The 27,450-nt window shown below is 47.0% G+C and overlaps 1 protein-coding gene across 2 annotated transcripts in view; it reads right to left on the bottom strand.

The window, feature by feature from the left end:
* FGF12 (fibroblast growth factor 12) overlaps positions 1 to 27,450 on the bottom strand; it is a 226,293-nt gene that overhangs the window by 124,210 nt on the left and 74,633 nt on the right. The window contains exon 1 of one of the 2 annotated variants that reach the window (XM_083442428.1): positions 17,307 to 17,405. The exons of the other annotated variant lie outside the window; for it this stretch is intronic. Coding sequence (XP_083298554.1) covers positions 17,307 to 17,394 — 88 coding nt within the window. The 5' untranslated portion in view covers positions 17,395 to 17,405. Of the gene's footprint in view, positions 1 to 17,306; positions 17,406 to 27,450 lie in introns of those variants that run through there. 2 annotated transcript variants of the gene reach the window in all.

Raw genomic sequence — 27,450 nt, 5'->3', positions numbered from 1 at the left:
CAGCAGAGAACAAGCTTGCTCCATCTCCCACATGACAGCCCTCCAGATATTTCAAGGTGGCTATCCATGCTGAAGGAAATCAGCCCTGAGTGCTCACTGGAAGGACAGATCCTGAAGCTGAGGCTCAAGACTTTGGCCACCTCATGAGAAGAGAAGACTCCCTGGAAAAGACCCTGATGTTGGGAAAGATGGAGGGCACAAGGAGAAGGGGACGACAGAGGACGAGATGGTTGGAAAGTGTTCTCGAAGCTACCAGCATGAGTTTGACCAAACTGCGGGAGGCAGTGGAAGACAGGAGGGCCTGGCGTGCTCTGGTCCAGGGGGTCATGAAGAGTTGGACATGATTAAAAGACTAAACAACAACAAATCATAACCTCTCCCCGATTCCCATCAGAACTGCGACAAGGTTAATAAAGATGTAGGGGAAACTCCGCCATCTTTGTATTTTCCCAGCGCAAAGTTTATTTACTTATTCACCCATTTATTTTGAAAGTATTTTTGCTACCTCCTTTGGCATTCTTGCTCCCAGGGCAGCTAACCAGGAAAAAAAGCAATAAAATAAGTAATCCCACAAGACAGCAGGAAATAGCAGGACAATAAAGCATAGTTTTTGAGCGGTGTAAAGCTAGATTAACCTAGATATTAAAAGAACTGGGATTTTTTTTTTATTTGTTTGTCTTTGCCTAGTACTGTAAAGATCTAAGAGTCGGCATCAGGTGAGCTTCCATGTATGGGAAGGATATTCCAAAGTCTGGCAGAGCCTGAGAGCTGGAAAGGCTGATCCCCAGGTTGCTCCTGCCAAAGCTCAGGAGGGATCGTTTGCTTTTGTGAACCCAGCCAGGCGCTTTGGATCCTCCAGAGAACAATTTGATGGTCAAATGTTCTAGGAAATGTGCCCAGTCCCAAATTCGAGCGGTGCTCTCCTTCAACCCAGCAGCAGGATCCAGAAGGACCAGAGTGGTCAAACTGTGACCCCCCCCCCAAGGCTTTATGCACCCCCTGGACTGCTTACAGGTGAGCAGAGGAACCCAGAGAGAGAAAAGGAGAGAGAGAGAGAGAGAGAGAGAGAGAGAGAGAGCACAGAAACAGATGGAGGAATGGAATGAGGAGGTCATTCTGACCTCTGGCAAGAGGAATCTGTGAGGGGAAGAGACAAGGGGGTGGCAGGGGGGGGTGGCAGGAGGAGAGACAATAAAGGAGAGAGAAGAGGGGTACCTAAGAGAGAAAGATAAGGGGGTGAGAGAAAAGGGGGGGGAGTGGCAAAAGGAGTGAAAGGGGCAAGACCAGGGGTAGGCAACTAAGGCCCAGGGGCCGGATGTGGCCCAATCGCCTCTTCAATCCGGCCCACGGACGGTCTGGGAATCAGCATGTTTTTACATGAGTAGAATGTGTGCTTTTATTTAAAATGCATCTCTGGGTTATTTGTGGGGCATAGGAATTCATTCATTCCTCCCCCCGCAAAATATGTATGTATATATATATATATATATATATATATATGCTTTCGTAGATTTTCACGGGTACAGGAATGCAGGTTTTGGTGTCCTCGGGTGTCTTCCCGTGTAAAAGTTGGGGTGTCTAGGCGACGTTTCGACGAGGTCTCACTCGTCATCTTCAGGCTGGTGCTTTCGGCTTCTTGTTACTGGAACAGAGCAGGATCTCAGTGTTTGAGTTCTTATAAATACTGTTGAGGAGGTGTGGTGTATAGCCTCCAATGTTCTGGGCAGAGAGGAGGTTCCCAGGCTAGTGTGCCTTTTCTTCTTTTGTTCCTTAATTACTTGAGGGATATCTTGAGTGGTTTCTTGAGTGATTTCCTGAATCCCACTTAGGTGGGTCATTAGGTGTGGATTAGTTGCTAAAGCCTTCGTGTCTTGAACTCTTGAACTTTGTGAAGAGTTTTTCTGAGAAGATGGCTGTACTGCACTTGGTTGTGCTCTGGCTTGGCTTCGTGTATAGGGGCGAGCTGTGGTTTTGTGGCCTGTGCCAGCCAGATCTGTGTAGGGATTGCAGGGGGGTGCAGCATCCGGAGGTGCCACCCTGGTTTGGCTACTGGATGGTGTCTGTAATTTATCTGTGGAGAGGGTCTGGGTTTGGGTCTGGTGTGGTTGATTGGTGATGGCGTTCTGTGTGCCTCTGGATCTGGTGTCAGATTTTGTGGGGAGGGCTAATTTCCAGATGTCTGGCAAGCGGGATGTGTCGTCACGCTTGTTCATGTTGTGAGGGTGTTTCTCTATCTCGATGGCTTCCATGATTATTCTCTTGTGGTGATGTTCCATGTTAAAGAGCAATTTGGAATCTGCAAAATTAATTTCGTGTCCTGTTTCTTTCATGTGTTGGAAAAGAGAGGAAGTTTTTTCTTCTTTTTTGACGGCATTCTTGTGTTCTGCGATCCGTGCATTTATTCGTCTGTTTGTTTGTCCAATGTACGTGGCTGGGCAGACTTTGCAGGGTATTTCATAGACCCCTTGGTTTTCCAACTGAATTTTATCCTTGGGGTTTCTGAGGATATTGGCTATTTTTTGGTTGGTGCAAAAGGCTGTTTTGATATTGTGTTTATGGAGGATTTTGCTAATTTTATCTGTAGTGCCCTTGATATAAGGAAGGAGGGCTATGCCATTGTTTTCTTCTGTGTCTTGGTTTTTGGGGGGTGTTTCTTTTTGGATTAGCTTCGTAACCCTGTTTTGCTGGTATCCATTGGCAATTAACACATTTGAGAGATTCTGTAACTCAGTTGTCAAGTGGTCTTCGTCAGCCAGGCGTTTGGTTCTGGAGATGAGAGTCTTGGCTACGGAGTTTATTTGTGCAGGGTGGTGGTGTGATTGTGCATGTAAGTAGCGGTTGGTGTGTGTTTTTTTCCGGTAGATAGTGTGTCCTAGGGAGCCATCAGGTTTTTTGTAGATTAGGACGTCAAGGAAGGGAAGTTGGTTGTTGGCTTCTATTTCCATAGTGAATTGTATTTTGGGGTGTAGGCTGTTGAGATGTGTGAGGAAGCTATCCAGTTTTTCCTTCCCGTGTGGCCAAATTACAAAGGTGTCGTCAACATATCTGAGCCAAAGTTTGGGTTTGTGTTCTGACTTGTCTAAAGCATTGGTTTCAAAGTGTTCCATGTACAGGTTAGCGATGACCGGTGAGAGGGGTGATCCCATAGGTGCTCCTTCTATCTGTTTGTATCTTTGTCCATTGTGGATGAAGTACGTGTTGGTTAGGCAGTGGTTGGTCAGGTCCAAGATGTATTCGGGGGGATTGTATTTGTTTTGAATGGCTGTCAAGGCTTCATTAATGGGCACTTGTGTGAAGAGAGATACAACATCGAAGCTCACAAGTAGGTCATTGGGTTGTAGGTTTTGCTTCTTTATTGTTTCTATGAACTGGAAGGAGTTTGGAACGTGTGAAGAGATGGATTCTGCATAGGGCTGAAGTTGCTTGGCGAGAAATTTAGCGAGATTTTGTAGAGGTGAGCCTATGGAGCTGACTATTGGTCTGAGTGGTGTTCCTTCTTTGTGTATCTTGGGGAGGCCGTAGAGTTTGGGGCATCTGGATGATTTTTCTCTGGGGATGATTCTTAGCTGGATTTCTTCACTGATAGGAGAGGCTTTTATTTTGGATTTGGTGGTTTTTTCCAGATAGGTGGTGGGATCTGTTTTTATAGGTTGGTAGGTAGGGTCTTGGAGTAGATTTGATAGTTTTGCTTGGTAGTCCGATGTGTTCATCACAACAGTGGCGTTACCTTTGTCTGCTGGGAGAATGATTATGTTGTTGTCTTTCCTCAGGTTGGTGAGTGCTTTCTGTTCTTCTTTGTGTAAATTGCTTCTGGGTGGTTTGCTGGAGCAGAGGATGTTGGTGACTTCAAGTCTGATTTTATTGGCTTCATCTGGATTGATTTTGGTTAGGCTAGCTTCGACTCCACATATGATGTTTTCCGTGGGGATGCGTCTCGGGGCGACTGCAAAGTTGAAACCTTTGGAGAGTACTTTGGTTTCAGTTGAGGTGAGGATCCTGTCTGATATGTTATGTACTGTTTGTTTCATGGGTTGTTGTGGAGGGTGGCTGGGCTTCTGGCGTTTCTCTAGTTTGTGGAGTTTGTTGGTGTGTGTGTCTGTCTTGTGTGAGGTCTCCGTTTCAGCTCTCCAGACGGCTAGTTGTTTGCATTTGTCCCAGAGTGCAGGGTGGATTTTGTTACAGAGTTTGAGGTGAAGAGTGAGTAGATCTTTGTTGGTTTGGTTTAGTAGGTATCTTTTCTTGTGTAGTTCGTTTCTGATTAGAGATAGTTCAGTTCGTTTCAGGATCCTTTCGGTAGCTGGGGTTTTAGAGTGGAATTTAAGTTGGAAGCATGTGGGAATCAAGTTGTTGTCTCGGCAGTTGCGTAGGAACAAGAGATCACATAAGATGGTGGCTCTTCGGATTTCTAGTTTCTCGTAGGTTCTTGTCAGCTGGAAGGTTTCCTCCCCGTAGAGGTGAGATATTTGCTTTCGTAGATTTTCACGGGTACAGGAATGCAGGTTTTGGTGTCCTCGGGTGTCTTCCCGTGTAAAAGTTGGGGTGTCTAGGCGACGTTTCGACGAGGTCTCACTCGTCATCTTCAGGCTGGTGCTTTCGGCTTCTTGTTACTGGAACAGAGCAGGATCTCAGTGTTTGAGTTCTTATAAATACTGTTGAGGAGGTGTGGTGTATAGCCTCCAATGTTCTGGGCAGAGAGGAGGTTCCCAGGCTAGTGTGCCTTTTCTTCTTTTGTTCCTTAATTACTTGAGGGATATCTTGAGTGGTTTCTTGAGTGATTTCCTGAATCCCACTTAGGTGGGTCATTAGGTGTGGATTAGTTGCTAAAGCCTTCGTGTCTTGAACTCTTGAACTTTGTGAAGAGTTTTTCTGAGAAGATGGCTGTACTGCACTTGGTTGTGCTCTGGCTTGGCTTCGTGTATAGGGGCGAGCTGTGGTTTTGTGGCTAACCTGTACATCGTTAACCTGTACATGGAACACTTTGAAACCAATGCTTTAGACAAGTCAGAACACAAACCCAAACTTTGGCTCAGATATGTTGACGACACCTTTGTAATTTGGCCACACGGGAAGGAAAAACTGGATAGCTTCCTCACACATCTCAACAGCCTACACCCCAAAATACAATTCACTATGGAAATAGAAGCCAACAACCAACTTCCCTTCCTTGACGTCCTAATCTACAAAAAACCTGATGGCTCCCTAGGACACACTATCTACCGGAAAAAAACACACACCAACCGCTACTTACATGCACAATCACACCACCACCCTGCACAAATAAACTCCGTAGCCAAGACTCTCATCTCCAGAACCAAACGCCTGGCTGACGAAGACCACTTGACAACTGAGTTACAGAATCTCTCAAATGTGTTAATTGCCAATGGATACCAGCAAAACAGGGTTACGAAGCTAATCCAAAAAGAAACACCCCCCAAAAACCAAGACACAGAAGAAAACAATGGCATAGCCCTCCTTCCTTATATCAAGGGCACTACAGATAAAATTAGCAAAATCCTCCATAAACACAATATCAAAACAGCCTTTTGCACCAACCAAAAAATAGCCAATATCCTCAGAAACCCCAAGGATAAAATTCAGTTGGAAAACCAAGGGGTCTATGAAATACCCTGCAAAGTCTGCCCAGCCACGTACATTGGACAAACAAACAGACGAATAAATGCACGGATCGCAGAACACAAGAATGCCGTCAAAAAAGAAGAAAAAACTTCCTCTCTTTTCCAACACATGAAAGAAACAGGACACGAAATTAATTTTGCAGATTCCAAATTGCTCTTTAACATGGAACATCACCACAAGAGAATAATCATGGAAGCCATCGAGATAGAGAAACACCCTCACAACATGAACAAGCGTGACGACACATCCCGCTTGCCAGACATCTGGAAATTAGCCCTCCCCACAAAATCTGACACCAGATCCAGAGGCACACAGAACGCCATCACCAATCAACCACACCAGACCCAAACCCAGACCCTCTCCACAGATAAATTACAGACACCATCCAGTAGCCAAACCAGGGTGGCACCTCCGGATGCTGCACCCCCCTGCAATCCCTACACAGATCTGGCTGGCACAGGCCACAAAACCACAGCTCGCCCCTATACACGAAGCCAAGCCAGAGCACAACCAAGTGCAGTACAGCCATCTTCTCAGAAAAACTCTTCACAAAGTTCAAGAGTTCAAGACACGAAGGCTTTAGCAACTAATCCACACCTAATGACCCACCTAAGTGGGATTCAGGAAATCACTCAAGAAACCACTCAAGATATCCCTCAAGTAATTAAGGAACAAAAGAAGAAAAGGCACACTAGCCTGGGAACCTCCTCTCTGCCCAGAACATTGGAGGCTATACACCACACCTCCTCAACAGTATTTATAAGAACTCAAACACTGAGATCCTGCTCTGTTCCAGTAACAAGAAGCCGAAAGCACCAGCCTGAAGATGACGAGTGAGACCTCGTCGAAACGTCGCCTAGACACCCCAACTTTTACACGGGAAGACACCCGAGGACACCAAAACCTGCATTCCTGTACCCGTGAAAATCTACGAAAGCAAATATCTCACCTCTACGGGGAGGAAACCTTCCAGCTGACAAGAACCTACGAGAAACTAGAAATCCGAAGAGCCACCATCTTATGTGATCTCTTGTTCCTACGCAACTGCCGAGACAACAACTTAATTCCCACATGCTTCCAACTTAAATTCCACTCTAAAACCCCAGCTACCGAAAGGATCCTGAAACGAACTGAACTATCTCTAATCAGAAACGAACTACACAAGAAAAGATACCTACTAAACCAAACCAACAAAGATCTACTCACTCTTCACCTCAAACTCTGTAACAAAATCCACCCTGCACTCTGGGACAAATGCAAACAACTAGCCGTCTGGAGAGCTGAAACGGAGACCTCACACAAGACAGACACACACACCAACAAACTCCACAAACTAGAGAAACGCCAGAAGCCCAGCCACCCTCCACAACAACCCATGAAACAAACAGTACATAACATATCAGACAGGATCCTCACCTCAACTGAAACCAAAGTACTCTCCAAAGGTTTCAACTTTGCAGTCGCCCCGAGACGCATCCCCACGGAAAACATCATATGTGGAGTCGAAGCTAGCCTAACCAAAATCAATCCAGATGAAGCCAATAAAATCAGACTTGAAGTCACCAACATCCTCTGCTCCAGCAAACCACCCAGAAGCAATTTACACAAAGAAGAACAGAAAGCACTCACCAACCTGAGGAAAGACAACAACATAATCATTCTCCCAGCAGACAAAGGTAACGCCACTGTTGTGATGAACACATCGGACTACCAAGCAAAACTATCAAATCTACTCCAAGACCCTACCTACCAACCTATAAAAACAGATCCCACCACCTATCTGGAAAAAACCACCAAATCCAAAATAAAAGCCTCTCCTATCAGTGAAGAAATCCAGCTAAGAATCATCCCCAGAGAAAAATCATCCAGATGCCCCAAACTCTACGGCCTCCCCAAGATACACAAAGAAGGAACACCACTCAGACCAATAGTCAGCTCCATAGGCTCACCTCTACAAAATCTCGCTAAATTTCTCGCCAAGCAACTTCAGCCCTATGCAGAATCCATCTCTTCACACGTTCCAAACTCCTTCCAGTTCATAGAAACAATAAAGAAGCAAAACCTACAACCCAATGACCTACTTGTGAGCTTCGATGTTGTATCTCTCTTCACACAAGTGCCCATTAATGAAGCCTTGACAGCCATTCAAAACAAATACAATCCCCCCGAATACATCTTGGACCTGACCAACCACTGCCTAACCAACACGTACTTCATCCACAATGGACAAAGATACAAACAGATAGAAGGAGCACCTATGGGATCACCCCTCTCACCGGTCATCGCTAACCTGTACATGGAACACTTTGAAACCAATGCTTTAGACAAGTCAGAACACAAACCCAAACTTTGGCTCAGATATGTTGACGACACCTTTGTAATTTGGCCACACGGGAAGGAAAAACTGGATAGCTTCCTCACACATCTCAACAGCCTACACCCCAAAATACAATTCACTATGGAAATAGAAGCCAACAACCAACTTCCCTTCCTTGACGTCCTAATCTACAAAAAACCTGATGGCTCCCTAGGACACACTATCTACCGGAAAAAAACACACACCAACCGCTACTTACATGCACAATCACACCACCACCCTGCACAAATAAACTCCGTAGCCAAGACTCTCATCTCCAGAACCAAACGCCTGGCTGACGAAGACCACTTGACAACTGAGTTACAGAATCTCTCAAATGTGTTAATTGCCAATGGATACCAGCAAAACAGGGTTACGAAGCTAATCCAAAAAGAAACACCCCCCAAAAACCAAGACACAGAAGAAAACAATGGCATAGCCCTCCTTCCTTATATCAAGGGCACTACAGATAAAATTAGCAAAATCCTCCATAAACACAATATCAAAACAGCCTTTTGCACCAACCAAAAAATAGCCAATATCCTCAGAAACCCCAAGGATAAAATTCAGTTGGAAAACCAAGGGGTCTATGAAATACCCTGCAAAGTCTGCCCAGCCACGTACATTGGACAAACAAACAGACGAATAAATGCACGGATCGCAGAACACAAGAATGCCGTCAAAAAAGAAGAAAAAACTTCCTCTCTTTTCCAACACATGAAAGAAACAGGACACGAAATTAATTTTGCAGATTCCAAATTGCTCTTTAACATGGAACATCACCACAAGAGAATAATCATGGAAGCCATCGAGATAGAGAAACACCCTCACAACATGAACAAGCGTGACGACACATCCCGCTTGCCAGACATCTGGAAATTAGCCCTCCCCACAAAATCTGACACCAGATCCAGAGGCACACAGAACGCCATCACCAATCAACCACACCAGACCCAAACCCAGACCCTCTCCACAGATAAATTACAGACACCATCCAGTAGCCAAACCAGGGTGGCACCTCCGGATGCTGCACCCCCCTGCAATCCCTACACAGATCTGGCTGGCACAGGCCACAAAACCACAGCTCGCCCCTATACACGAAGCCAAGCCAGAGCACAACCAAGTGCAGTACAGCCATCTTCTCAGAAAAACTCTTCACAAAGTTCAAGAGTTCAAGACACGAAGGCTTTAGCAACTAATCCACACCTAATGACCCACCTAAGTGGGATTCAGGAAATCACTCAAGAAACCACTCAAGATATCCCTCAAGTAATTAAGGAACAAAAGAAGAAAAGGCACACTAGCCTGGGAACCTCCTCTCTGCCCAGAACATTGGAGGCTATACACCACACCTCCTCAACAGTATTTATAAGAACTCAAACACTGAGATCCTGCTCTGTTCCAGTAACAAGAAGCCGAAAGCACCAGCCTGAAGATGACGAGTGAGACCTCGTCGAAACGTCGCCTAGACACCCCAACTTTTACACGGGAAGACACCCGAGGACACCAAAACCTGCATATATATATATATATATATATATATATATATAGTTCAGCCCACCACATGGTCTAAGGGATGGTGGACCGGCCCATGGCTGAAAAAGGTTGCTGACCCCTGGGCAAGACTAACACCCCTCAAGCATGGCCAGTGAGCTCCCGTTGCTCAGTCCCTGCTCCTGCCAACCTAGCAGTTTGAAAGCACGTCAGAGTGCAAGTAGATAAATAGGTACTGCTCCGGCGGGAAGGTAAACCGCATTTTCGTGTGCTGCTCTGGTTCGCCAGAAGCGGCTTAGTCATGCTGGCCACATGGCCTTGAAGCTGTACGCCGGCTCCCTTGGCCAATAAAGCGAGATGAGCGCCGCAACCCCAGAGTTGGTCACGACTGGACCTAACGGTCATGGGTCCCTTTACCTTTACACACCCCATTTAAAGCACCCACTCACGCCATGAAGAATGCCAGGAACTACAGTTTACCCCTCACAGAGCTACAATTCCCAGGGCGCTTAACAAACTACAGTCCCCATAATTCTTTGAGGGGGGAGAAATCTGCTTTAAATGTTTAATGTACACACAGTCTGAATCACTTCTATCATCCCCCTGGTGAGCCAGCAAGAGATCAACGCGGACCGAGCCCGGCACCAAGCCTGCGTCAGCGATGGCACCTAATGATGCAGCTTCTGTCTCAAGTCAGGGCACCTTGGCTCCTTAATGAGCTACCAGCCCCCGGGCCAAGAGGGAACTCCCAGAGCGCCTCTCCAAGCAAACGTTCCTTCGGTGCAGGTTTCTTGCTGTGGAAAACCAAGGAGGAGTCTGCTTGCGACAGAGGAGGATTCGTCCCTCCGGGGACAAAAACCCCTTTGCGAAAGAAAACAAGGCAGCTGTTGCCAAGCCAGCGACTCCTCCAAGCTACGGCGCTCCAAAAACACACGCAAACCACCCCTTCCAAGCTGCTGTTAGGAGACTTGAACAGTGACTTTGTAAACTGTAAAGGGGGTTCTTTTTACCCACTAACTCAGAGGAACCCACATGGAAATGGGTCACTGCTGAAACAGCATCCTCTTCTCACAGGGGCCAACCACAGCACCCATTAAGGGAAGCCTGCAAGCAGGATTCGAACACAAGAGCAACTCTCTCCCCTCCTGTGGTTTCCAGCAACAGGCATTCAGACGCAGGGCAGAGCCACTGTGGCCAGGTGTCACTTCTGGCCTTTACGCATGTGGAGTGGTCCAATCCTGCAAACACTTGCTCTTTATGAAGCTGTCTACTTTTCAGTCACATATGAGCATGGCAGAAGGTTAGCAAACAAACAAACAACTATACTCCACACATCTGGCTGGGTTAGGAAGGAAGGAAGGAAGGAGGGAAGGAAGGAAAGATTTTTGCAATCAGGCTTTCACAGATGTTTTCCCCAACCTGATCCCCTCCAGATGTTTTAGACCACAAATCCCATCAGCATCTCAGTCAATGGTCAGCAATGACCAGTGCTGTAGTCTAAAAGTTCAGAGCAGTGCCACCTTTACACAAAGCTGCTCTAGTAATATTTATTCATGGGATGTGATCTGAAGCTAACAGCCATCTTTCCATGAATGCTGGAGCACACTTGCAATTTACCTACAGATTAGTGCCTGTGAAGACAGCAGCATATGGGTTACTCATACACACATGCTTATTTAAATAGATCCTGGTAAAGGTAAAGGTAAAGGTACCCCTGCCCGTTCGGGCCAGTCTTGACAGACTCTAGGGTTGTGCACTCATCTCACTCTAGAGGCCGGGAGCCAGCACTGTCCGAAGACACTTCCGGGTCACGTGACAAGCTGCATCTGGCGAGCCAGCGCAGCACACGGAACGCCGTTTACCTTCCCACTGGTAAGCGGTCCCTATTTATCTACTTGGACCCGGAGGTGCTTTCGAACTGCTAGGTTGGCAGGCGCTGGGACCAAGCAGCGGGAGCGCACCCCGCCACCAGGATTCGAACCACCGACCTTGCGATCGGCAAGCCCTAGGCGCTGAGGTTTTACCCACAGCGCCACCCGCGTCCCATAATAGATCCTGAGCTTCCTTTAAATATATAGAGGATCCTCACTCTCAGCCTCAGGAGAAGGACTCCCAAGGAAGAGGGCAAACCGCTGCCCCCTGCCATTGCAGAAATCTCCATTTCAGGAAAGGTGAGAAGCAAAAAGGAACTCTGCTGTCAGGAGACAATAAAAACTCAGTGCAATACCATGAAGAAAGAAAGAAAGAAAGAAAGAAAGAAAGAAAGAAAGAAAGAAAGAGGAGTTCACTTAGGAACCCCACAAAACAATGAAGGCATTCTGAAATGAAACCCCTGGGGAAAGTCATTATCTTTAGTCTAACTGACCGTGCGGGTAGGTTGTGGAGTTATAAAACATAAAATAATATCAGAACTGGGAGGACACGGATTAAAATCCACAGGCACCTATCACATTTTTCAGGAAGCAGCATTAACTTTTAGGTGGATTCTGAAGGTAGCATAATTAGTCAAACCATCACCTTTGCTAAAATTCCACTTAATCAAGCATTCATTATCATAACACAGAGATTTTGTTCCCATTGGGGGCCTCATGTGGTGGCCCCAAGACAGGACAAATGCTTGTTATATCAGCCTTCTCCAGTCCTCCAGGTGTCTTGGACTACAACTCCCATCTACCCCTGGTGTGCTGGCTGTGGCTGATGGGAGATGTAGTCCAAAATATCTCAGGGACTCCAGTCGGGGAAGGCTGAATTATATCAGTTCCTGAATTGCCTGAACATTCTGGATTCCTCTATCTCCCAGGAACTGATAAGCACAGCTGGGCCAGGGGGAATGAGCTTTTTAAGCAACATAAGAATAATTCTGTAACCACCACTCATGTGTCAGGGCAATCCTATAGGCTGCCACTTAGCAGTCGGTCCTATTGAAGTCAATGAGGATTGCTCCCATTTAAATGTGCATATAGGACAGCAGCCTTAATCTCTGAGCATGCTCATCCTTCCCTTTATAAGTGGGATTTTCTCCATAAGCACATCTTAGCAAAGGTGATGGTTTTTATAGCGATGCTCCTGAATGTGATAGGTGCCTGTGGATTTTATGGAGTTCTGATGTGCACCAAAGCAGGAAAGAGTCTGTGCTGGAGTCCTCCTCAAGAGACAGACATGCCCTCAGTGAACGAAGTATAAGGCAAAGATGAGAAAAAGCCCAACATTAGGAACAGTCCCCATGAAATGGGCAGAGACAAATGAAGCTGCATTTCCTGCTGAAATAAATGAAACATTTGAGAGCTTTCCTGAAAACGAGTGCATTGGATATGAGCTCCTCTATGACCCAGATTTTTACTGCAGCAGCTTTTGGAAGCCATTTATTAAAAGCCTTCATATTTCTCAGAGTGCAGTGCACAGCTGAGAGAGAACTCTGTGCAAACTGAAAGCTTGCATACTCCTATATTAACAATAGAAGTCCAGCCTGCACATGTTTACTTCAAAGTTAGTCCCATTGTGTTGCTTACGTCCAGATTCAGATTGCTGTGCAACTAGTTCACTTCATATTATTATGCCTCTTTCTTTTTCTTTGCAAACAACATAGCAAATTCCTGCATTTCAGGGGGCTGGACTAGATGAGCCTTGGGTTCCCTTTCAACTCTACCATTCTAATTGTGTGAAAAGTGGCTTGGTAGGGGGCCAGCTGAAGTAAAAACCTTGTTGCATTTAGTTAGGCATCAATAAAACAATTAACAACAAAAGGAAACTAACAGCAAAAGTTTTAAATTTTCATTCTCTGCATGCAGATAAGATGACCAATAGCTTTCTGATTAGAAGCCAAATGTTTAGAAAGACCTCTGCATGCCAGAAAGACAGATAGGTTGCTAAGTATGCCACCTCCTTTCCCACTTACTCCTCCTTCACAGACAAAACACCTAGTTGGGAAAACAAGAAAATACATTTTAAAGTGCTCCACATTTATAAAAATAAATCTTTGCTGCTGCAAAAACAAACAAGCCAAAACAAAAGCAAACAAAAAACCCAATAGCAGCATTCAAAGGCTAGAAGCGTAAATGGAACAATTATTTGGTCCATTTGGGCAAGTATAGACGTTCAACACCGGTCCAGAATGTCAGGCGTATAGCCAGGCTGTTTTGATCTTTGCATAGGTGTGTGGGGGGGGGATAATACCCTCCCACCATGCTCTGAGCTGGCAGGGGCTGATGGGAGTTGAAGTCCAACATATATGGAGACCCCCCAGGATGCTGACTTGCACCACATAAGAACGTCTGAAGAGCTCAGGAGCTGCACCAGCCCAAGGGCCCATCTAGTCCAGCATCCTGTTCTCACAGCGGTCTACCAGATGCTTCTATGGGCAGCCAAAAAGCAGCACCAGAGTGCAACAGAAACTTTCCCTGCCTGTAATTCCTGAGCCTCAGACAACAAAGATGAATCAAGGAAAACTCCCAGGCTGTGGCCCTTCTGCTTCAGAGGAAGTGCAACCCTATCCAGAACAGGTAGCAGGCTTATATTCGGAACATGGGAAACTCTCGTCCACAAAACCTCATTCTTGCAGGGATTCAAGCTCAGCTTTCTTGCCCTCATCCAGACCAACAATGCAGTCAGACACCAATCCAGGGCTAGCATAGCCAGAAGTTATGGAGAAAGAGAGCCGAGTGTCACCAGTAGGCCGATGACACTGGGCTGATACTGGGCTCCAAATTTCCTACTGACTACTTTCAACGGTTTCAACACAACTCTGTGGGTTAAACCAAAGTGCAAGTAGATAAATAGGTCCCACTCCAGCAGGAAGGTAAACGGCGTTTCCGTGCACTGCTCTGGTTCTCCAGAAGCGGCTTAGTCATGCTGGCCACATGACCCGGAAGCTGTATGCCGGCTCCCTCAGCCAGTAAAGCAAGATGAGCGCCACAACCCCAGAGTCGGCCACAACTGGACCTAATGGTCAGGGGTCCTTTACCTTTTCTTTCAACAGTTTCAACATTGATGTTGAATAGCACTGGGAATAAAAGTATGCTCTGTGGCACTGTACAGCACAAATGCCGGGGGGGGGGGCAGGGTGCACACCTCACTGCTACTCTCTGGACCCAACCCTCCAGCAGCCATTCACTGATGAGTAAAGAAGCGCTGCTGGACTCCAGCTCCCGGCCACAGCAGCCAATGATCAGGGGTTATGGGAGTTGGTGTTTGACAGCATCTGGAAAGCCACAGATGTTCCCTAACCCTGGTTTAGGAGTTTGAAGAGGGGACAGCAGCACTGCCCAGGTAAATGGGCTCCTCAGAAGGTAGTGAGTGAGCTCCTCTCCCTTGGAGATCTTTAAGCCGAACTTGAACGGCCATCTGTCATGGATGCCTTAGCTGAGATTCCTGCATTGAAGGGCGTTGGACTAGATGACTCTGGGGGTCCCTTCCAATTCTACGGTTCAGTGATTCTATGATTCTACAGTTTGATGCCTCTATGATTCTAGGCCCTAGTACCTTATCAACCTAGTGGGGAAATGGATTAAATTGGGATGTAGGTTTTCTTAAGGAACTGTTTTATCATTGAGGAATAAAAGCAGCAAAATATTTAATGAAGTTATTGGGATTTTTTTTTTTTTTTTAGAAGATTAGCTTTTGCTGATATAAAGGAATGTGCAAGCTTTTGAATCACAGGTAACTATTCATTGGGCAGAAAGAGACAACATTTTGTTATTGATTAAAAGAGCTGTGCAACCTGAAAACAGGCACACTATCAGGGGTCAAGGGGGGAGAACATATTTTATACCTCTCTGGGGCTATGGCCATATATCTTCCAAAATAAGGCCAGGGGCTGCTGCAGAGTCACTGAGGAAGTGGGAAAATTAAAGGGGCACAATGTCTGGTAGGCATGATGGCCATTATTTTCCATCACTTGGGGCATTTGCTTGCAGGGGAAAACTCTTGCTGAATAACGTTGGGTTGCCATCAGGCCCAACTCGTACATTATGTTTGGGCAAGTTCTTTTTTCAGATGCGCAAGTCACATTCACACATGCCCAAATATATCACCTGCAGGGCAGGAACTCGTGGCTCTCACTTGCAGACAGAGCTGTGAGTGATGGAGTCCCAAAATGAACTCCACAGTGTGAGGTCCACGAGTCAGTATCCACATTACACTTCACTCTGTTTCCAGGTTTGCAGATGTGAAAGAATCCTTCAAAGACCTTAGCAGAATCCAGAGTCCCCTTTTTATTTCATTTTTTTGTTTTTGTTGTTTTTTTGCTTGCTTTGCAACTTGTTTGAAAATATCAGGGCTCGGCCTTAAGGGGTGTGGGGAGGGGAAATACAGAAGAGAATGCCTCTGGGAGTATACAGAGTCCCTTTCTCTTAGCACCAAAAGACTCAGCTCTTCGCTTTCCTGTAACCCAGAGGTGACTAACATGGTTCCCTCTGAAGGATGCTGCACTACAATTCCCATCAGGCTCAGCTAGCGTTGTCAGGGTGATGGGAGTTGGTTAACTCTGACTTAACTCTATCCTTGCAGCTTTTCTTGGGAATTCATAGAATGATGGAACTTAAAGTTTGAGGGGACTTCCAAGAGTCATTTAATCCAACGCTCTGCAGTGCAGGAACCACAGCAAAAGTATCCCTGACAGATGGCAAGTCAACCTCAGTTTAAAAATCACCAGTGAAGGAGACCTCCCCACCTTTCCATGGAGTCTGTTCTGCTATTGCACAGCTTTTTACCCTCAGAAAGTTATTCCTGGTGTTGAATTGGAATCGCCTTCCTTGTCATTTGAACCCATTGGTTCAGATCCATACCCTCTGGTGCAGCAGAAAGGAAACTTGCTCCCTCTGCCATGGGACAGCCCATCAGATATTTGAAGACAGTTGTCAAATATTGTTTTGCTTCTTTTATTTACTTGTTTTAAAAAAACTGTAAAAAAAACCCCCATCTGTTTCACTTTGCTGTCCGCTACCCTGCGACCTTATGGTGAAGGCTTAGGGTAAGAAATCTTATCAAATAGACAAAAGCTACATATCTGGATGGGGGTGGGGGGCACGCTTCCAAAACCAGGCAGCTGCAGTTCATGAAAGAGCCTGAATGATTGGGCACCCTGAACCCACCTCTGGGGCAGGGAGCCTTAGGAACATGTCAGAGTTGTAAATAAATTCCTCCTATTAAGCAGGTGAGGATATGAGGCAGGAAAGTCTCTCCTCAACAAGTTGCTTCTCCGGGCAGAGCTGGGACAGATCTTCTGCTGCTGCCACCGGTTCCGATTTGGGAGAAGGCAGCTTCCTATGATCCTATAAGAACCCCGGGCCATGCGCTGCCCTTTCAGCACCTCGGAGAGCGAAGCACTACCCTTTCAGCACCATGGAGAGCGCACCTCGTATTGTTCTTTCGGCACCACAAGAACCAGGCGCTGCCCTTTCAGCACCTTGGAGAGCGCCTAGCGCGCCGCGGCCGCCCTGGAAGTCGCGACCTCCCGTCTCCCCAGCGGCCGAAGCTTCCCCTTTTGGCCGGTCAAGGTCGACCCCCGGCGGCGGCGGCGGCTGCCGGCTCCTCCGCTTCCCTTCCTCCGCGTGGGCGCAACGAAGCAGCCCCGGAGGTCGCCCGGACGGCCGCTGAGCGCGCTCCGCTCGCCTGCCGCGCGCCTTTCCAGGGATCAAGTCCTATAAATATTTCTGGCTAAGTGGCCGCCGTCCATCCGTCTCCTCGCGGCCCAGCGGCGCCTCTCCGCGTCCCACCCCCGACCGGAGCACCAGGGGAAGCGACCAGGGGAGGGGAGGGGGCAGAGGAGTGCGGGAGGGGGGGACGACAGGAGAGATGGGGAGGGCGCGATCCGGCAGCCCACCTGGACTACTGCTGGAACTCAGGCGCCTTCCACAGAGACACTGCAGCATATGCGAGCCTTTGGTCCAGAAGAGCCCCACAATCCTCATCGAGTTCCTCTTCGGGCCCGACCCCTCCCTCTGGAAGCCTGGAAAGTCGAGCCCCCCTCCCTCCCTCCCTCCCCCCTCCCACCACCAGCAGCCACTCCCCCCGCTCCAGCAGCTACTGGCCGCCCCCCTCCTGGCAGGCAGCGGCGCGGCCCATCACCCGCCAGCCCAGAGGTCCGGGTGAGGGGCGCATGGAGGCGGCCGGGCGACGAAGGGAGCGGCAGCCGCGAGCCGGAGTCGCCCAGAGGTTGCGGCTCTGCTCCGGCGCGACTTGGTGGGACTTTGCAGGGCTGGCTGGAAAGGGAAAGTGGGGGGGGGGGGGGGAGGGAGGACGTCAATGCCCGGAGGAGGCGCGCCGGGAGGCTTCGCCCTGCCCCCTGCTGGCCAGATGGGGAGACGCTCCTGCTGGAACCGAGGCACTGGCTGGACTGGGCGGGTGGCGAAGCGGGGCTGTCTATGCAGAGGAGGAAAGGACAGAAAGACGCCCAAACAGACAAATTTCTCTTGGATCCCCGTCCTCCTCTGCACCTGCTTACCTTAACGGGGGGGGCGGGGGTAGCGGAGCACCCATTCTCCCTCCTCCCTCCCCAGTCTAGGGAACTTGGGAAGCGATTCCCGCTCACTCTTTACGGCCCCCTCCTGGGTCCCAACAAGTTAGCAAAGCTATCCCGGCTCAAAAAACCGTTTTCTAAATAGATATGGTTTGATTTTATTGCATATGCAAAAACTGACGCACAGTGTCATCGATATATGCAAGCGTCTGCCGCGTTTTAAGACTACGGGGAACCTATATTCTCAATAATGGTGGAAATGACAGGTGGAAAATAATTTTCATACTATTTTGTATAAATCTTCATTATCTGTAAAGTGAATCCCTGTATGAGTTAATACTTTATTATCCCTTAGGAGCTGCCCTCTATCTTTGCACTTTCGTCCTTCCAGGCTGTGACGCTTTAGGGTTTAGATTTTTTTATTCTTTTTTCTTTTCGTGCTGTTTGCACTTTTGTTAATAAATCAATAAAGAAAATTAAAAGTTTTTTTTTAAGCTGGTCCAGCCTCAGTCTCCAGCCTTTGCAACATCAGTGAAAACCCCTCCCTGCGAGATTTCATTTTTCTTTAACACGTTTATCACTCTTGAGAATTAATTTACCAAACCGTTTCTGAAATCAGGCATGGTACCCTGAAAATCAAGAACACCTCAAAGGGTAACACACCGAGAGATCTTTCTTTAAAAGAAAAGAACAGCAGGTTCAGTCATGTGACAGGAGAGAGTGCCTTCTGAGCATGACATTCTCAGTCTCAGGGTTGTGGGTTAGAGCCCCACGTCAGGCAAAAAGATTCCTGCATTGCAGAGGGCTGGACTAGATGGCCTTGGGGGTCCCTTCCAATTCTATGGCTCTATGGGAAAAGTGCCAGTCTCTCACCAGTGACTAGTCAGTCAATTCCTGCACACAGGGTTTCCTGTGGTTTCAGGGTTTTGCTTTGTTTTTGCAAAAGAAGAAGCAGAAGAAGAAGCAGAAGAAGAAGCAGAAGAAGAAGAAGAATTGAGAAATAATATACTGTGGTGGTGAACAGCATGCAAGCAGCAAGGTTATGTTCATGAAACAAGAACAAAGTACTGTACATCGTTGACAGGTAGATCAGCTGAAAGCCTCAACATAGCTGGATCCCTCCCTCTTCCAGGGGAAGCCCCAGTTAAAAGGCAGGCTTTCAGCAAGCATCTAAACATCAGGTCCACAGGTGCCTGTCTGATGCTCACTGTGGAGGACAGGCAAATTCTGTGCTGCCACGCTAAAATCTTAGTGAGCATAACCTAGGAAACTGCTTTATACAACCAGGACTTTTTTTTCCAGCCGGAACTCACAGGAACTCAGTTCTCTCACGTCTGCCATTGCGTTCCAAGACCTCTTTACTAGAAAAATAGCACTGTATATAGTTCAGTATTGTCAACACTGGCTGGCAGCAGCTCTCCGGAGATACTTGCAAGGGTGGTCTACCACTGAGCTACAGCCCTCCCCCAAGATACGTTAAACCTTGAGCATAAGCCACTACTCAGTGCACCAGCCTTGCATGTTCCCTCAATCTCCACCCCACCCCCATCCAAATGCTTCTTTGCAAAGACATCTCCCCCAGTTTGCAGCAAGCACAGTCCAATTCTGTGGTGATTATTATATTTGCTTATAATTCCACCTTTTCCCCACAAGGGTAAGCAGGGTGGCTTGCACAAATCAAAGCAGTACCAATAAAATGCAAAAAAAGAGCCAGAATCGTATACAATTGCTAAAAAGTAATCAAACTCTTTAACGGGATGAAAACAACGATCAGAATTAGTTGTGCAAAGTGCTTGTCACTGTCACCATCAACAGCACGTCCAAACTGCACAAGTGTTTCCCAGAAGCGGCAAAGCTGCAAATATTGGGTTAATTTGCATTATTCCTGCCGCCTGTTGCAAGACTAATCTGCTTTTTGTGCGATGGATTCAACAGCTGGTCATGGGAGAGGGATAAGGAGCTTATGACCAGCACCAGAGTACCACCCCCACTCTTGCAGGGGGCCGGATGCGCAGCCCTCACGGCCTTCCGAGAATTCAGCAGAGGCACTGGGCAGGACAAGAACAGAAGACCATGAGAAGCGCCTGCCGGATCAGGCCAGTGGGCCCTCTAGGCCACCATCCTCTTCTCCCAAATACATGGAGAAGAGAGCTGGCGATGGCTCCTAGCCATGATGGCCATTGCTCTACCTCCAAAGGCAGAATGCTTCTGAATGGAAACTACAGGCAGGGAGAGAGTTGCTCTTGTGTTCGAATCCTGATTGCAGGTTTCCCATAATGGGCACCTGTTTGGCCACTGGGAGAAGATGAGGCCGGACTAGATGGGCCATTGGCCTGATCCAGTAGCCTACTCTTACGTTTGTATGTTCCAACAGGTTGTGCAGGTGCACCAGTTTGAACCTTTTTGAAATTATCCTTTGATATCAAATTGTTTTTAATTCTCTGCATATATAGAATTTTGAAGCTGTTAGATAGATAATTTATTACGGTCGGAGACCAGCTTATAAAACACACTTGGGGTACAATCCCAGAAGGAAAACAAACATTTAAAACTATGTACAACCATACATTTATATATGCGATAAGCGAATAGACACTTAAAACTTTAAGATAAGCTACCGCAGAGAGTCACCCATGGAACCAAGTTTGGGGATTTTCTTAACGAACTAGTTTGAGTCGGGGGATGGTCTGCGCCTACAGATCTGTACACAGAATCTGGGGACCATCCGGGTTGTCTTCTGATCTTTGCCTCACAGGAAAAGGACAAATTTTTGCTTTTCCGGGAGGTCAGCGAGCCTCACCAGCAGGGGATCAATGGTCTCACTTTGTGCCTCTTCATAAAAGGGACATCTAAAGAACAAGTGCTCTGGGCTTCCTATCTCCCCCAGTGAACAGGTGCAAAGTCTCTGAGCATATGGGACTTTTTTAAAGGATCCTTCTAGGACCAGCGAGAGCAAAGCTGAGCTTCTGGTGAGTGTAAAAGCCCTTCTTGCATTTTTGGATACGAGAAAGAAGAGATATGCTGCCAGTGCGGCTATATATCTCTCGATTCCTCCATTTTTTTGAAGCTGTTGTTGATTGTTGATCCTTTTGCTGCAAGATCGCTTTGAGGTATTTGATGATAGGTGACTGATAAACAAAATCCAAATTAAAAGAATGCCTGGCGTGTGAATGAAACCAGACAGAACTGAACACCGGTCGATAAGAAAGGAGCAGGCAGTTGTGCAGAAGGTCTGTGTGACTGAAGGAGGAAGGGCTGTGATTAAACCAGAACTGGGATAGGAAGAGAAGGGTGAGAGACAAGCTGCCAGACATAGCCTCTTAGCCAAAGAAGCAGCAGACCTTTAACGATGGTGTGTTCTTGGGTGGTGTGATGCAGGAACACACAGAATAGCAACACAGACCGTCTTGCTGGAGGGCAGGCAAGGGAAAGAAACAGGAGCAGGCCAAGCCCAGAGGTTTCACTGACCCACAGCTGGCCGTTGGGATCATATGCAGTACATGTGAAAAGGATCTGGGGGTCTTGGTAGACCCCAAGCTTCACATGAGTCAGCAGTGTGGTGCAGCAGCAAAAAAGGCTAATGCTATTCTAGGCTGCATCCACAGAAGTCTAGCATCCAGATCAAGGGAAGTAATAATCCCACTCTATTCTGCCTTGGTCAGACCACACCTGATTATTGTGTCCAGTTCTGGGCACCACAATTTAAGAAGGATGTTGACAAGCTGGAAGGTGTGTAGAGGGGGGCGACCAAGATGATCAAGGGCCTGGAAACCAAGCCTTATGAGGAACGGTTGAAGGAGCTGGGTATGTTGAGCCTGGAAAAGAGAAGACTGAGAGGAGATATGATGGCCACCTTCAAATATCTAAAGGGCTGCCCCATGGAAAAAGGAGAAAGTTTGTTTTCTCCTGCTCTGGAGGGTAGGACTCGAACCAGTGGCTTCAAGTTACAAGAAAGGAGATTCTGACTAAATTTCAGCAAGAACTTTCTGACATTAAGCTGTTCAGGTTGATAGTCATTACTGCATCCTGTGGTAGGGAATTCCACATGCACTTCATGCTTCATTGTCTAGGTTAGTGGTTCCCAAAGTAATTATGGCCACTGCCCCCCTGGTTCCGTAAAATCATTTGTAGTGCCCCCTAACCTATAAAACTGTTATTCAGAATAGCTGTTTACACCACCTACTAAGAAGGTTCATAACATGACAAAATTCAAAACAGTAACATTTAATTGTGCATTTATTCAAAATCCAATTTATAGCTATGGGTTCCCAAAAAATGTAACTTTATAAGCACGAGTATGTTTCATTGGTGCACAGAAAAATAAATGCATGCTCTGAACTAATCTTGTAGCATATATATATATATATGGCAAATAATATTGGATGAAAAATATTTTTATGCATCCTTCCTAATGAAAATGTAAGTGTGAAGGAAATTTGTAGCATAAAATAATTAAATATACAAAACTACTCACCACACATACACAAACCTTCACCTACCACCGATGTATGGTAACTAATTCATAAGAAAATCAATAGCTGTTACCAATGGCTGGCTACTTTGTGACAACTCAGAACCGCAAATACAAATGTCATGACCAAGGCAATAGCTTTGAAAGCAGCAAGAGCAGAAAGTTTAAACAGGAAGCGATGAAGGCGTTTCACTCAAGCCTGTGAGTGGGTCAGTCATAAATCAGCGATCCATGTGCTCAGAGGGACGCACCCCTGCCGCCGCCTTGCCTCTTAGTGCTCCCCTAAGTAATTCCACTGCCCCCTATAGGAACCACTGGCACACACACACACACACCAGTATTGTGAAATATGTTCTGCACCACATGCCTCATTTAATACACCTCCATCAGGACCCTATTTCGCACAGAAGATGTGGACTGGGGCAGCCACTAACAGGAGTCCATTTTCCATGACTGCCTGTTGCTAGTTTGAGCTGGCCTGCACATGCTGCCTGTCCCCAGTTATCATCAGAAATGCTGCAAAGCTTCCGGAGTTTTCCATCTGCCAAGCCACAGGGCCCAGGTGCTGCTCCCACCCCGAGGGAGCCGAGGGCACGATAATGATTGTTGCCTCAAACACTGGCAGCCTCTGCTCCTGCAGGTGAGAAAACTGCTCCAGTCCCAGAGATGAATCACTACGCTGACATTTCATAAAAGGCAGGGACCAAAAAGCACAGTCCGCAAGCTGGACTTGTGAGACACTCTGGCCTTGGTCAGACCACACCTGGAACACTGTGTCCAGTTCTGGGCGCCACAATTTAAGAAGCATGTTGACAAGTTGGAACATGGGCAGAGGAGGGCAACCTAGATGGTCAAGGGTCTGGAAACCAAGGGATGAGGGAGTTGGGTATCTTTAGTCTGGGAAAGAGGAGATAGAGGAGGTTGTTGTTGTTGTTGTTTAGTCATTTAGTTGTGTCTGACTCTTCGTGACCCCCTGGACCAGAGAACACCAGGCACTCCTGTCTTCCACTGCCTCCCGCAGTTTGGTCAAACTCATGCTGGCAGCTTCGAGAACACTGTCCCACCATCTCGTCCTCTGCCGTCCCCTTCTCCTTGTGCCCTCCATCTTTCCCAACATCAGGGTCTTTTCCGGGGAGTCTTCTCTTCTCATGAGGTGGCCAAAGTCTTGGAGCCTCAGCTTCAGGATCTGTCCTTCCAGTGAGCACTCAGGGCTGATTTCCTTCAGAATGGGTAGGTATGATCTTCTTGTAGTCTATGGGACTCTCAAGAGTCTCCTCCAGCACCATAATTTAAAAGCATCAATTCTTCGGTGATCAGCCTTCTTTATGGACCAGCTCTCACTTCCATACATCACTAGACAGAGGAGGTATTATGTTCAAATATCTCAAGGGCTGTCACATGGAAGATGGAACCAGCTAATTTTATCCTACTCCGGGGGGTAAGACCCAAACTGACAGATTCAAATTATAAGAAAGGAGATTCCGATTAAACATCAATAAGAACTTTCTGACAGTAAGAGCTGTTTGTCAGTGGAATAGACTTTCTCAGGAGGTGGTGGACCTTCCTTGGAGGTCTTCAAGCAGAGGTTGGGTGGCCATCTGACATGGATGCTTCAGTTTCTCATTGCATTGCAGGGGGTTGAGCTAGATGACCCTTGAGATCCCTTCTAACTCTACAATTCTGTGACTTCCAGAGTTCAGTGGTATTACTTGGGGGTGCTAAGAGATAAGGTGGAAGTCTTGAAGGTATAATTGACTACAGTGGTACCTCAGGTTAAGTACTTAATTCATTCCGGAGGTCCATTCTTAACCTGAAACTGTTCTTAACCTGAAGAACCACTTTAGCTAATGGGGCCTCCTGCTGGCACCGTGCCGCCGCTGCATGATTTCTGTTCTCATCCTGAAGCAAAGTTCTTAACCCGAGGTAATATTTCTGGGTTAACGGAGTCTGTAGCCTGAAGTGTCTGTAACCTGAGGCGTATGTAACCCGAGGTACCACTGTATCAGAGTTTGAAAAGCCAATACGACTGGGTCAAGTGCATCCACTTGGTTGAATTAATTAAACTAAGGAGTCTTATTCTTGCATCTCAGGGGGTTGGACTAGGCAGGGTCAGCAAACTTTTTCAGCAGGGGGCTGGTCCACTGTCCTTCAGACCTTCTGGAGGGCCAGACTATTTTTTTTTGGGGGGGGGGAGGATGAACAAATTCCTATGCCCCACAAATAACCCAGAGATGCATTTTAAATCAAAGCACGCGTTCTACTCATGTAAAAACACGCTGATTCCCTGACTGTCCGCGGACCAGACTGAGAAGGCAATTGGGCCGCATCCAGCCCCTGGGCCTTAGGTTGCCTACCCATGGCAGTTCTATAATTCTGTGAATTGGATTTTGGATAAATGAGCAATTAATTGTCCCTATTTTGAATCTTGTTGTGTTATTAACTTCCTTAGCGGGCTGTGCAAACCACTATTTTGAACAATGCTTTTTATATGTTAGGGAGCACTGGGGGTGAGTTTATGGAACCAAGGGGGAGTTGGCCCCCCAAAGTCTGGGAAACACTGGACTCAACATATTCTCTGGTCTGCAGGTATCCTTGCTCCTCCACTCCAGGTCTGGAACTTTTGAAGCAGATACAGGGGTTAGGATGGAATCTCCACCTCTTGTAACATATATATATATAGCAATGGTGTCTGGAAGGTATTTATTCATGAAAACTATTTAGCCCTACAAATAATGGGCTTCCACCTGCTGAAAACTCCCAGAGCAAGGATGATTCCTCAGCAGGTATCAAGAGTTAAAATATTTCACCCTCCCCACACCCAGGCAATCATGTCCCCCCCCCCAACTTGGAACCGCATGCTAATGTTAAGCTGGTCTTGCTAGCTACCTTAAAATCATTTCTAAAAATGGCTGTTGCCTCCCTGAAAAATCACCTTGACTCAGTTTGCCATTGGGTGCACTGTTGTGATGTCACGGGATGTCCACAAACATTCATGGGTGCTCGTGGCAAAGGCGTCAGTGACCAACAGTGCAGCTTTTGAGAAGGATGGTTTGGCTCTGTGATGGGACCTGGGCAAAGGAAGGCTCTGTGTTGCTGGCAGGAAGGGAAAGGGCTGGGAAAGAGGGCTGGATTCGGCTCAGATCTTGGCTGCAAGCCTAGCCTTTGCCATTTCCTCCATGCCAAAAACGTGCAAAAGTGCTCTGCAGAAGCAGTCAAGTCCCTGGCCTGCCAGTGAGCCCTTGCAGCAAGTACAAAATCCAGGCTTCCCAGTTTTAAACAAGCAATACCAACATCAGCAAACAGGAGCAAAGGCTGCTCACAACAAGACCCTGCTGGATCAGGCCAGTGGGCCATCTGGTCCTGCATTCTGTTTTCACAGTGGCTGGGAAACCAGCATCCTAACACAAAAGCCCTCTCCACTCCTGCCTTTCCCAGCAATTGGTGTTCAGAAGCATTGCTGGCCTCTGACAGAGGAGGCAGGACACAACCATTGTGGTTGGTAGCCACTGATAGCCCCCTCGTCCTCCATGAATTTGTCCAGTCCTCTTTTGAAGGACATAACACAGGTCTTCAAAGACCTGCATTGGCTCCCAGTACGTTTCCGAGTTCAAAGTGTTGCTGTTGACCTTTAAAGCCCTCATCGGCCTCGGCCCAGAAGGAGCGTCTCCACCCCCATCGTTCAGCCCAGACACTGAGGTCCAGCACTGAGGACCTTCTGGCTGTTCCCTCCCTACAAGAAGCAAAGTTACAGGGAACCAGTCAGAGGGCCTTCTCGGTGGTGGCACCCTTCCATCAGATGTCGAAGAAATAAACAACTATCTGACGTTTAGAAGACAGCCCTGTTTAGGGAGATTTTTAATGACTGATGTTTTAATGTATTTTTAATCTTTTGTTGGAAGCCGCCCAGAGTAGCTGGGGAAACCCAGCCAGATGGGCGGGGTATAAATAATGAATTATTATTATAAATTATTATTAAAGCCATCACTGCCTCTGAAGGACTTTGTTTTGTCCTGGATCTTCCAGCATTCAGCTTCAGTGGAAGTCCACATGTTCTGCTGCCATGAGAGGGATAAAAACTTTGCTCTTTCCTCTTCTCCATGCCCTGCATAATCTTTTTATTCCCGGAGAGACGGAGGGGAGGTGGGTGGCGAGGAAGAGTGGAGTTGTAGGGAGCAGCTTGTCATGTTTCCCAGCTATTAAATTAAGTTGCCCTGGCACAGAACAGAGACAAGGTTATGTTTGGGCTGGATTATGGATTTTAAATAGATGCTGCTGATTAAAATAAGAAGAAGGGGGAAAAAACAGCCTGAGCTTTTTGGAAACAAATTCAGCGATTTATCATGGAAAGCTTTTGATGTGTCCTTTTTATAGCACCCGTTTTCCAGTTCCAGGCACCCTGCAAGCAAAGAGTGCAAAGGGCTGGGCAAGGAGGCTGGGCTGCTATCCTGCGAGGCACAAGGGCCCTATCCTGCAGGTCAGCCAGCAAGAGGCTCTTTTTTTAAAATAACTTTTTTATTCAAAATTAAAACAAGACATATTATCCTAAAACATATCATCCTTGTTTCCCCCCCCCCATTTTCCCTCCCTCTCCCCTCCCACACAAAACCCACCTGCCCCCCCCGACTTCCCTCAGTTCCAGTATTTGATTTCTCTAAAAATGCTGTTTTCTGTATGTTACACAGTTGTATAGATCCTCAAACTATTTAGCTGATTAGTACCAATAAAAAGTTTGTGAATGTTTATTCAAAACCAGCCAAGAAGTCCAGTTCGCTTTGTAGCGTCTTCAAATACTTTGTAAAGGGTTCCCATTCATCTTTAAAGTCACAGTTATCCTTGTCCCGTAGCTTGTATGTCAGTTTTGCCAGCTCTGCATAGTCCATCAATTTTTCTTGCCATGATTCTTTAGTTGGGGTTTCTTCAGTTTTCCATCCTTGTGCTATTAAAACTCTCGCGGCCGTTGTCACATACATGAAGATGTTTTTCAGCTTCTTTGGCAGATCTTTCCCTACAAACCCTAACAAAAATGCTTCAGGTTTT

The sequence above is a fragment of the Podarcis tiliguerta genome (assembly GCF_965153285.1).
Source record: "Podarcis tiliguerta genome assembly, chromosome: 5".
In the NCBI taxonomy this organism is placed as follows: Eukaryota; Metazoa; Chordata; class Lepidosauria; order Squamata; family Lacertidae; genus Podarcis; species Podarcis tiliguerta.
The sequence above is the reverse complement of the archived record's forward strand: the minus strand, read 5'-3'. Positions and strand labels throughout refer to the sequence as shown.